Source organism: Somniosus microcephalus, chromosome 8, assembly GCF_052327205.1.
Source record: "Somniosus microcephalus isolate GS21.2 chromosome 8, FLI_Smic_1.0, whole genome shotgun sequence".
Taxonomy (NCBI): domain Eukaryota; kingdom Metazoa; phylum Chordata; class Chondrichthyes; order Squaliformes; family Somniosidae; genus Somniosus; species Somniosus microcephalus.
The window spans coordinates 7413338-7425160 of record NC_140994.1 but is presented as its reverse complement, the minus strand read 5'-3'; the positions used below and the strand labels follow the sequence as shown (position 1 = coordinate 7425160).

The following is an 11823-nucleotide window of genomic DNA, read 5'->3' as shown; positions in this document are numbered from 1 at the left end:
GGGAAAAGCTAGTTTCCCCTTTGCTATGAAATTTCACGAGTTCAGAGAATCAGCAAAATTAATTTGCGCTGCTTGTAATGCATAAGATATACAGCATAGACACAGGCCATTCGGCCCAAGCAGCCGCCTCGTGTCTTTCCTCATCTAACTCCATCAGCATAACCCTCTGTTCCCTTCTCCCTCATATGCTTATCCAGCCTCCCCTTAATTCACCTATACTATTCGCTTCAACCTCTCCCTATGGCAGCGAGTTCCACATTCTCACCACTCTCTGGGTAAAGAAGTTTCTCCTGAATTCACTATTTGATTTATTGGTGATTATCTTATATTGATGGCCTCTAGTTTTGCTCTTCCCCACAATGGAAACACTCTCTCTGTGTCTACTCTATCAAAACCATTCACAATTTTAAATACCTCTATTAGGTCATCCCTCAGCCTTCTCTTTCAAGAGAAAATGCAGCTTCTGAAACGCGCGATATAGACAAAAAAAGAGATACATTTAGTAAGAGGGCGGGTGAAGCTTGGGTGGCACAATAGTTTGACACTGGCCTTTCACCTCTGTGACCCGAGCTCAAATCCAGACCTCGGCTGAGACGACGAAAATCCCCTCTGCCTGCTGACTGCGAGAGTCCCATGTGAAATGAACTTGGGGCAATCTCAGCATAGTTACTTGTTCATGGACAGGGACCCACAATGCAAAACGGACCCTGATTTGGCGTAAATTGTCAATCTCACTCACTGGAGGCAGTGCAACGAAGGTTCACTAGATTGATTCCTGGGATGAGAGGGCTGCCCTGTGAGGAGAGATTGTGTAGAATGGGCCTATCTATACTCTGTGGAGTTTAGAAGAATGAGAGGTGATCTCATTGAAAGATATAAGATTCTGAGGGGGATTGACAGGGTAGATGCTGAGAGGTTGTTTCCCCCTGGCTGGAGAGTCTAGAACTAGGGGTCACAGTCTCAGGATAAGGGGTCGGCCATTTAAGACTGAGATGAGGAGGGTTGTGAATCTTTGGAATTCTCTGCCCCAGAGGGCTGTGGATGCTGAACCGTTGAGTATATTCAAGGCTGAGATCGATAGATTTTTGGACTCTCGGGGAATCGAGGGATATGGAGATCAGGCGGGAAAGTGGAGTTGAGGTCGATGATCAGCCATGATCTTATTGAATGGCGGAGCAGGCTCGAGGGGCCGAATGGCCGACTCCTGCTCCTATTTCTTATGTTCTTATGACAGGCCACGGGATGGCTGATGAGATGCAAACTTTGCAACGGGGGTCAATCGATAGCGATCAGGAGCAATTATCCTGGCTATTCTTTTATTGCCCCCTTTCTTTAGTCCAGGGGCACCGAGACCAAGGCAGTCCCCAAGTAACTCGACACAGACTGGGGATCGACCTTTCTGCTCAGAGAGATGGGATTTTAAAAGTCACCGTTACAATGAAGTTGAAAAATGATCAATTTAGTTACATGGAGAGCCGAGAGAAGGTGGGATTGTTCTCCTTAGAGTACAGAAGATTAAGGGGAGATTTAATAGAGGTGTTCAAAATTATATGGGGTTTTGATAGGGTAGATAAGAAACTGCTTCCACTGGCAGGAGGGTCAGTAACCAGAGGGGACAGATTTATGATAATTGGCAAATGATCAGGTGGGAGATGAGGATTTTTTCAGAATCATAGAAATGTAGAATGGTTACAGCACGGAAGGCGGCCATTCGGCCTGTCAAGCCCATGCTGACTCTCAGCTAGTCCCACTCCCCCGTCCTTTCCCCGTAGCCCTGCAATTTTCTTTTCTTCAGATACTTATTCTAACTCCCTTCTGAAAGATAAAATTGAGTCGGCCTCCACCATCCTTTCATACAGTACATTCCACATCTTAACCACTCGCTGTGTAAAAAACGTTTTCCCTTACACGCCTTTGGTTCTTGGCCAATCACCTTAAATCGGTGTCCTCTGGTTCGCGACCCTTCTGCCAATGGGGACAGTTTCTCTCCATCTACCCCTCATGATTTTGAACACCTCTATCAAATCTCCTCTCAGTCTTCTCTGCTCCAAGGAGAACAACCCCAGCTTCTCCAGTCTATCAATGTAACTGAAGTCCCTCATTCCTGGAATCATTCTCATAAATCTTTTCTGCACCCTCTCTAAGGCCTTCACATCCTTTCTAAAGTGTGGTGCCCAGAATTGAACACAGTACTCCAGTTGGGGCTCACCAGTGTTTTATACAGGTTCATCATAATTTCCACACTTTTGTACTCTATACTTCTACTTATGAAGCCCAGAATCCCGTAACCCTTTTTAACCGCTTTCTCAACCTGCCCTGCCACCTTCAACGATTTATGCACACATACCCCCAGGTCTCTCTATTCGTGCACCCGCTTTAGGATTGTACCATTTAGTTTTATATGTCCTCTCCTCATTCTTTCTACCAAAATGCATCACTTCACACTTTTCTATGTTAAATTTCCATCTGCTTCAACTTTGCTGGCGAGCCTGTTATGTGGCACTTTGTCGAACACCTTTTGGAAATCCATGTACACTACGTCAACCGCATTACCCTCATCATCCCTCTCTGTTGCCTCATCAAAAAACTCGATCAAGTTGGTTAAACACGGTTTGCCTTTAACAAATCTGTGCTGGCTTTACTTGATGAATCCACCCCTATCCAAGTGACTGTTGATTTTGTCCCCGATTACTGTTTCTAAAAGCTTCCCCACTACCGAGGTTAAACTGGCTGGCCTGTAGTTGCTGGGTTTATCTTTACACCCTTTTTTGAACAATAGTGTAACATTTGCAATTCTCCAGTCCTCTGGCACCACCCCCGTATCTATGGAGGATTGGAATATTATGGCCAGTACCTCCGCGATTTCCACCCTCAATTCCCTCAGCATCCTAGGATGCAGCCCATCCGCTCCTGGTGATTTATCTACTTTAAGTACAGCCAGCCTTTCTAATACCTCTTCTTTATCAATTTTTATCGTATCAAGTATCTCCACTACCTCCTCCTTCACTATGTCTATGGCAGCATCCTCTTCCTTGGTGAAGACAGATACAAAGTACTCATTTAGTCCCTCAGTCATACCCTCTGCCTCCATGCATAGGTCTCCTTTATGGTCCCTAATCGGCCCCACCCCTCCTCTTACTAACCTTTTACTATTTATATGCCTATAGAAGACTTTTGGATTACCTTTTATGTTGGCTGCCATTCTATTCTCATACCCTCTCTTTGCCCCTCTTACTTTCTTTTTCACTTCTCCTCTGACCTTTCTATATTCAGCCTGATTCTCAGATGTATTTGCAACCTGACATCTGTCATACACACTCTTTTTCTGCTTCATCATATCCTCTATCTGTTTCGTCATCCAGGGGGCTCTGACTTTAGTTGCCCGACCTTTCTCCCTTGTGGGAATGTACCGCGACTGTACCCGAACTATTTCTTCTTTAAAGGCAGCCCATTGTTCCATTACAGTTTTGCCTGCCAATCTTCGATTCCAGTTTACCCGGGTTAGATCCCATCCCACTGAAATTGGCCTTCCCCCAGTTAAACAGTTTTACTCTAGATTGCTCCCTGTCCTTTTCCATAATCTAAACTTTATGATATTATGATCACTGTTCCCTAAATGTTCACCTGCTGACACTTGCTCCACTTGACCTGCCTCATTCCCCAGAACCAGATCTCGCAATGCCTCCTCCCTCGTCGGGCCGGAAACATACTGATTAAGAAAGTTCTCCTGAACACACTTCAGAAATTATTCTCCTTCTCTGCCCTTAACACTATTATGATCCCAGTCTATATTAGGATAGTTGAAGTCCCCCATTATCACTCCTCTATAGCTCTTGCACCTCTCTGTAATTTCTCTGCAAATTTGCTCCTCTATATCTTTCCCACTATTTGATGGTCTATAGAATACACCCAGTAGTGTAATGGCACCTCTGTTATTTCTTAACTCTAGCCATATGGATACTGGCCTTGAGCCCTCCAGGACATCCTCTCTCTCCAGCACTGTAACATTCTCCTTAACCAATACTACCACACCACCTCCTATCTTTCCTTCCCTAACACCTTATAACCAGGAATATTTAATACCAATCCTGCCTTTTTTTGAGCCAGGTCTCAGTTATTGTCACAAAATCATATTCCCATGTGGCTATTTGTGCCTGCAGCTCACTGACCTTGTTTACTGTGCTTTGTGCGTTCACATACATACACTGTAAACCCACCTTAGACCATCCCGTATTCTCTCTTAGTGGGACCCCACCTAATACCTTACTATTTGTTTACTTTAGCGCTCTCTGCCTCTCCCAATCCTTTGAGCACTTTATTTCCCCTTTCTAATGTTACATCCTGGTGCCCATCCCCTGCCAAATTAGTTTAAACCCTCCCCTTTTATGCAGCAAGTTGTTGCGATCTGGAATGCACTGCCTGGAAGCAGATTCATTTTTAACTTTAAAAAGAGAATTAGATATATACTTAAAAAGGAACAATGTGCAGGCTCTAGGGAAAGAGGTGGCGGGGGGGGGGGGGGGGGAAAAAGTGGGACTAATTGGAGAGCTCTTTCAAAGAGCCGGCACAGGCACAATGGGCCGAATGGCCTCTTTCTGTGCTGTGTGATTCTGTGATAACATAAACCTCAACACCCACCCCCCCCATGATTCACTCCTTGTTGTGTATTAATCTACAATTGTCTGTTGATCTAACCCAATCTAAAAAGCTGAAGGTGAAAACAAGAAAATACATTGCTGGCATTCCAAGACTTCATCTTCTCCTTGGGGAGAGTTAAAAATACTCCTTCTCTCACAGATAGTGCAAATTCCACTCCCGATAGGGACGAGATTAACAGCCAGGCTGGGCTTAACACCAGGCTGCTTCTCCACACCTACCCGCGCTGTCTTGTCCCTCGAGCCGCTAACGATGACGTGTCCTCGGCTGTCGATGCAGTTGACCTCTTGATTATGCGCTGAGTATGCTGCGTAAAACGAGTTGCAAATGTCGCAGACAATGATCTTCCCATCCCTGCCAAGCAGACGGGTCGCATTAGTTTCAAATATAAACTTAGCAATGTACATCGGTCTTGTCACTCGGCTTACTGTATATACTCGCATGAAGGTGACCTGTGTGTAAGACGACTCACCCAACATCCCAGCCAGAACAAAGAATTTCTTTTTTAATGCAGTGACTCATGAATAGACACTTGTGAATCACCGGCGCTCCCGAGAGAGAGAAACGTGATTTTACTGCACACTTTTCCATGCACGGTCACGACTGTGCTCACATAATGAGTAGACTGGGACTCAAGAGAGGGACGGGCAGGAGGCAGGGAGCCAGAGAGAGGGACGGGCAGGAGACAGGGAGCCAGAGAGAGGGACGGGCAGGAGGCAGGGAGCCAGAGAGAGGGACGGGCAGGAGACAGGGAGCCAGAGAGAGGGACGGGCAGGAGGCAGGGAGCCAGAGAGAGGGACGGGCAGGAGACAGGGAGCCAGAGAGAGGGACGGGCAGGAGACAGGGAGCCAGAGAGAGGGACGGGCAGGAGGCAGGGAGCCAGAGAGAGGGACGGGCAGGAGACAGGGAGCCAGAGAGAGGGACGGGCAGGAGACAGGGAGCCAGAGAGAGGGACGGGCAGGAGACAGGGAGCCAGAGAGAGGGACGGGCAGGAGACAGGGAGCCAGAGAGAGGGACGGGCAGGAGACAGGGAGCCAGAGAGAGGGACGGGCAGGAGACAGGGAGCCAGAGAGAGGGACGGGCAGGAGACAGGGAGCCAGAGAGAGGGGCGGGCAGGAGACAGGGAGCCAGAGAGAGGGGCGGGCAGGAGACAGGGAGCCAGAGAGAGGGGCGGGCAGGAGACAGGGAGCCAGAGAGAGGGACGGGCAGGAGACAGGGAGCCAGAGAGAGGGACGGGCAGGAGACAGGGAGCCAGAGAGAGGGACGGGCAGGAGACAGGGAGCCAGAGAGAGGGACGGGCAGGAGACAGGGAGCCAGAGAGAGGGACGGGCAGGAGACAGGGAGCCAGAGAGGGGGACGGGCAGGAGACAGGGAGCCAGAGAGAGGGACGGGCAGGAGACAGGGAGCCAGAGAGAGGGACGGGAAGGAGACAGGGAGCCAGAGAGAGGGACGGGCAAGAGACAGGGAGCCAGAGAGAGGGACGGGCAGGAGACAGGGAGCCAGAGAGAGGGACGGGCAGGAGACAGGGAGCCAGAGAGGGGGACGGGCAGGAGACAGAGAGAGGGACGGGCAGGAGACAGGGAGCCAGAGAGAGGGACGGGAAGGAGACAGGGAGCCAGAGAGAGGGACGGGCAAGAGACAGGGAGCCAGAGAGAGGGACGGGCAGGAGACAGGGAGCCAGAGAGAGGGACGGGCAGGAGACAGGGAGCCAGAGAGAGGGACGGGCAGGAGACAGGGAGCCAGAGACGGGCAGGAGACAGGGAGCCAGAGACGGGGACGGGCAGGAGACAGGGAGCCAGAGAGAGGGACGAGCAGGAGACAGGGAGCCAGAGGGACGAGCAGGAGACAGGGAGCCAGAGAGAAGCAAGTGGGAGACAGGGAGCCAGAGAGGGGGACGGGCAGGAGACAGGGAGCCAGAGAGAGGGACGGGCAGGAGACAGGGAGCCAGAGAGAGGGACGGGCAGGAGGCAGGGAGCCAGAGAGAGGGACGGGCAGGAGACAGGGAGCCAGAGAGAGGGACGGGCAGGAGGCAGGGAGCCAGAGAGAGGGACGGGCAGGAGACAGGGAGCCAGAGAGAGGGACGGGCAGGAGACAGGGAGCCAGAGAGAGGGACGGGCAGGAGACAGGGAGCCAGAGAGAGGGACGGGCATGAGACAGGGAGCCAGAGAGAGGGACGGGCAGGAGACAGGGAGCCAGAGAGAGGGACGGGCACGAGACAGGGAGCCAGAGAGAGGGACGGGCACGAGACAGGGAGCCAGAGAGAGGGACGGGCAGGAGACAGGGAGCCAGAGACGGGGACGGGCAGGAGACAGGGAGCCAGAGACGGGGACGGGCAGGAGACAGGGAGCCAGAGACGGGGACGGGCAGGAGACAGGGAGGCAGAGGGACGAGCAGGAGACAGGGAGCCAGAGAGAAGCAAGTGGGAGACAGGGAGCCAGAGAGGGGGACGGGCAGGAGACAGGGAGCCAGAGACGGGGACGGGCAGGAGACAGGGAGCCAGAGGGACGAGCAGGAGACAGGGAGCCAGAGAGAAGCAAGTGGGAGACAGGGAGCCAGAGAGGGGGACGGGCAGGAGACAGGGAGCCAGAGAGAGGGACGGGCAGGAGACAGGGAGCCAGAGAGAGGGACGGGCAGGAGGCAGGGAGCCAGAGAGAGGGACGGGCAGGAGGCAGGGAGCCAGAGAGAGGGACGGGCAGGAGGCAGGGAGCCAGAGAGAGGGACGGGCAGGAGACAGGGAGCCAGAGAGAGGGACGGGCAGGAGACAGGGAGCCAGAGAGAGGGACGGGCAGGAGACAGGGAGCCAGAGAGAGGGACGGGCAGGAGACAGGGAGCCAGAGAGAGGGACGGGCACGAGACAGGGAGCCAGAGAGAGGGACGGGCAGGAGACAGGGAGCCAGAGAGAGGTACGGGCAAGAGACAGGGAGCCAGAGAGAGGGACGGGCAGGAGACAGGGAGCCAGAGAGAGGGACGGGCAGGAGACAGGGAGCCAGAGAGAGGGACGGGCAGGAGACAGGGAGCCAGAGACGGAGACAGGGAGCCAGAGACGGGGACGGGCAGGAGACAGGGAGCCAGAGACGGGGACGGGCAGGAGACAGGGAGCCAGAGGGACGAGCAGGAGACAGGGAGCCAGAGAGAAGCAAGTGGGAGACAGGGAGCCAGAGAGGGGGACGGGCAGGAGACAGGGAGCCAGAGAGAGGGACGGGCAGGAGACAGGGAGCCAGAGAGAGGGACGGGCAGGAGACAGGGAGCCAGAGAGAGGGACGGGCAGGAGACAGGGAGCCAGAGAGGGGGACGGGCAGGAGACAGGGAGCCAGAGAGAGGGACGAGCAGGAGACAGGGAGCCAGAGAGAGGGACGAGCAGGAGACAGGGAGCCAGAGAGAAGCAAGCGGGAGACAGGGAGCCAGAGAGAAGCAAGCGGGAGACAGGGAGCCAGAGAGAGGGACGGGCAGGAGACAGGGAGCCAGAGAGGGGGACGAGCAGGAGACAGGGAGCCAGAGAGAAGCAAGCGGGAGACAGGGAGCCAGAGAGGGGAACGGGCAGGAGACAGGGAGCCAGAGAGGGGGACGGGCAGGAGACAGGGAGCCAGAGAGAGGGACGAGCAGGAGACAGGGAGCCAGAGAGAGGGACGAGCAGGAGACAGGGAGCCAGAGAGAAGCAAGCGGGAGACAGGGAGCCAGAGAGAGGGACGGGCAGGAGACAGGGACCCAGAGAGAGGGACGGGCAGGAGACAGGGAGCCAGAGAGGGGGACGGGCAGGAGACAGGGAGCCAGAGAGAGGGACGGGCAGGAGACAGGGATGAGCGGGAGACAGGGAGCCAGAGAGGGGGACGGGCAGGAGACAGGGAGCCAGAGAGAAGCAAGCGGGAGACAGGGAGCCAGACAGAGGGACAAGCAGGAGACAGGGAGCCAGAGAGAGAGGGACGAGCAGGAGACAGGGAGCCAGAGAGAGGGACGAGCAGGAGACAGGGAGCCAGAGAGAGGGACAGGCAGGAAACAGGGAGCCAGAAAGAGGGGGACGAGCAGGAGACAGGGAGCCAGAGAGGAGCAAGCAGGAGACAGGGAGCCAGAGAGAGGGACACGCAGGAGACAGGGAGCCAGAGAGAGGGGCGAGCAGGAGGCAGGGAGCCAGAGAGAGAAGCAAGCAGGAGACAGGGAGCCAGCGAGAGGGACGGGCAGGAGACAGGGAGCCAGAGAGAGGCAAGCAGGAGACAGGGAGCCAGAGAGAGGGACGGGCAGGAGACAGGGAGCCAGAGAGAAGCAAGCGGGAGACAGGGAGCCAGAGAGAGGGACGAGCAGGAGGCAGGGAGCCAGAGAGAGGGGCGAGCAGGAAGCAGGGAGCCAGAGAGAGGGGCGAGCAGGAGACAGGGAGCCAGAGAGAGGGACGAGCAGGAGACAGGGAGCCAGAGAGAGGGGGGTGAGCAGGAGACAGGGAGCCAGAGAGAGGGGGGTGAGCAGGGGACAGGGAGCCAGAGAGAGGGACGGTCAGGAAGCAGGGAGCCAGAGAGAGGGACGAGCAGGAGGCAGGGAGCGAGAGAGAGGGGCGAGCAGGAGGCAGGGAGCCAGAGAGAGGAGGTGAGCAGGAGACAGGGAGCCAGAGAGAGCGGCAAGCAGGAGGCAGGGAGCCAGAGAGAGGGGCGAGCAGGAGACAGGGAGCCAGAGAGAGAGGGACGAGCAGGAGACAGGGAGCCAGAGAGAGAGGGACGAGCAGGAGACAGGGAGCCAGAGAGAGGGGCGAGCAGGAGGCAGGGAGCCAGAGAGAGGGACGAGCAGGAGGCAGGGAGCCAGAGAGAGGGACGAGCAGGAGGCAGGGAGCCAGAGAGAGGGACGGGCAGGAGACAGGGAGCCAGAGAGAGCGGCGAGCAGGAGACAGGGAGCCAGAGAGAGGGACGAGCAGGAGGCAGGGAGCCAGAGAGAGTGGCGAGCAGGAGGCAGGGAGCCAGAGAGAAAGACGAGCAGGAGGCAGGGAGCCAGAGAGAGTGGCGAGCAGGAGACAGGGAGCCAGAGAGTGGTGAGCAGGAGACAGGGAGCCAGAGAGAGGCGAGCAGGAGGCAGGGAGCCAGAGGGGTTAGCGTAGCTGTTGGACACAAGAGCCAAGCAGCATCAGACTAAAATGAAATGGTTCTTTTTAACCTATCGACACTGTGGAAATACAGTAACTAACACTGAGACACAAATAAGCCTTATAGTATCGGGTGGCAGTGTAACCATTTAGCACCAGGAACTGTACATGTATAGTGTACATTGTAAGAAACACACATTACCGCACTGGACAGGAGCGAATCATTGGTCCACGCTCAGTAGTCCAGAGCTCTTACCCTCCGCCACTGATGACATGCGACTCACTGACGACAAACCGGCAGACATCGTCTCGGTGGCCCGTGTACACGAAGACAGGCCGTTGCTGCAAGCCGACACCATTCTTTCTCAGCCGGTACGCTCGGATATCGGCTGCTTGGGAGAGGTAGAGCCACTGGTCGTCCAGCTGTAACCATGGCAACAAACTGGGGAGAAATTAAATCGGTCATATCAACAAAGGCAGCAAAATGGGGTAACCTGTCTCCATTTAAACCGAGCCTCACCATCAGAATCCTTTCTTTAAACTGGGGCGGAAAATACCGTCTGTTTCACCAACAGATTTAACTACATAACAACAGTGACTGCGCTCCACAAATTATATAAACAACTATTATTTTAATTATCAGGAACTCAAAATGTGGCCTTCAGCATAAACAGCAGTATAGAACCGCTAGTAAATTGTGGTAAAACCAGTCCTAATAAAGAAAGAACTTGCATTTATATAGCGCCTTTCACGCCCCAAGGACATCCGCTGTAGGTGCCCTGCAAGTGTTTGATGGGACAGTGTAGAGGGAGCTTTACTCTGTATCTAACCCGTGCTGTACCTGCCCTGGGAGTGTTTGATGGGCCAGTGTAGAGGGAGATTTACTCTGTATCTAACCCGTGCTGTACCTGCCCTGGGAGTGTTTGATGGGACAGTGTAGAGGGAGCTTTACTCTGTATCTAACCCGTGCTGTACCTGCCCTGGGAGTGTTTGATGGGACAGTGTAGAGGGAGCTTTACTCTGTATCTAACCCGTGCTGTACCTGCCCTGGGAGTGTTTGATGGGACAGTGTAGAGGGAGCTTTACTCTGTATCTAACCCGTGCTGTACCTGCCCTGGGAGTGTTTGATGGGACAGTGTCGAGGGAGCTTTACTCTGTATCTAACCCGTGCTGCACTTGCCGTGTATGTGTTTTATAGGGCCATGTAGAGAGAGCTTTACTTTGCCGACATCTGATGAATGGCTGCTCGAGAGTCATACCAAAGGGCAGCCAATGCCCAGGGAACCAAGGCCCAGCATGCGTCACCATGTTGAGAAGGGGCGGGGGGGATAAAGATAAAATAAAACTGCCACCTACTTGCACTTCCACCTCAGCAAAATCTCCTGGCGACACCGCCCTCGCTGCCAGTTCTGAGAGACCTGCACCCGCTCTTTCAGAGCAATGTGAGGAGCCCTGAAACAGTCAAGCACAGAACAGAGTTGAACACCTGCAGCAGTGGGTCAGAGACAGCAGGGTGCAATGGAAAATGGGTGATAGCGAAACCGGCAGCCCATTTTACACCGACTTCAAATGGAAAAGAAAATGTCGGGCGGAGTGTAAAATGGGCTGCCAATTCTCTACCACCCATTCTGCATAACCGCCCGGGGAGAATTCACCCCCTGCGTCTTCAAGTCATCTCCCAATACAGGAAATTTTGTTATATCCGGCACCGACGGGACCGAGCTGTTGCCGATCTATCAAAACTGCCGGACATACCAGCGTTAATGTTGAAGCATACGGAGGTTTTCATCTCCGTATCTGACAATAAACACTGCTGTTTAGCAACAGCTTCAAACAGTCGGCCCGTACCTTGGAAGCGTCTCTATAGCTTAGCAACAGCTTCAGAGAGACTTTCCAGAGCCTGACTGTTGAAAAAAAAGCCACGAGAAGAAAAAAAACCTAACAAAACGGCTCCCGATTTCTGCCGGTAGATCGAGGTTTCCGGACATACAACCTCCGGATAAACCAAAGTCTCCTGTACCAGCATCAGACAGAGAGGATACACTCTGGGTACAGAATGGAAACAGAGCAAAGCTAAAGGATTCCACAGGGGAGGATTGCCTCTCAGT

General features: G+C 54.0%; 2 protein-coding genes across 4 annotated transcripts in view; one reads left to right on the top strand and one right to left on the bottom strand.

Moving 5' to 3' along the window:
- Positions 1–11823, top strand: part of fbxw4 (F-box and WD repeat domain containing 4) — a 606291-nt gene that overhangs the window by 39404 nt on the left and 555064 nt on the right. The window lies entirely within an intron of this gene.
- Positions 1–11823, bottom strand: part of LOC147113274 (F-box/WD repeat-containing protein 4-like) — a 28463-nt gene that overhangs the window by 1338 nt on the left and 15302 nt on the right. Inside the window, exons 2-4 of the mRNA XM_085994081.1 lie at positions 11072–11167; positions 9972–10157; positions 4878–5010 (exon numbers count right to left, since the gene is read on the bottom strand). Of these exons, the coding sequence (XP_085850207.1) occupies positions 4878–5010; positions 9972–10157; positions 11072–11167 (415 nt within the window). The remainder of the gene's footprint in view (positions 1–4877; positions 5011–9971; positions 10158–11071; positions 11168–11823) is intronic.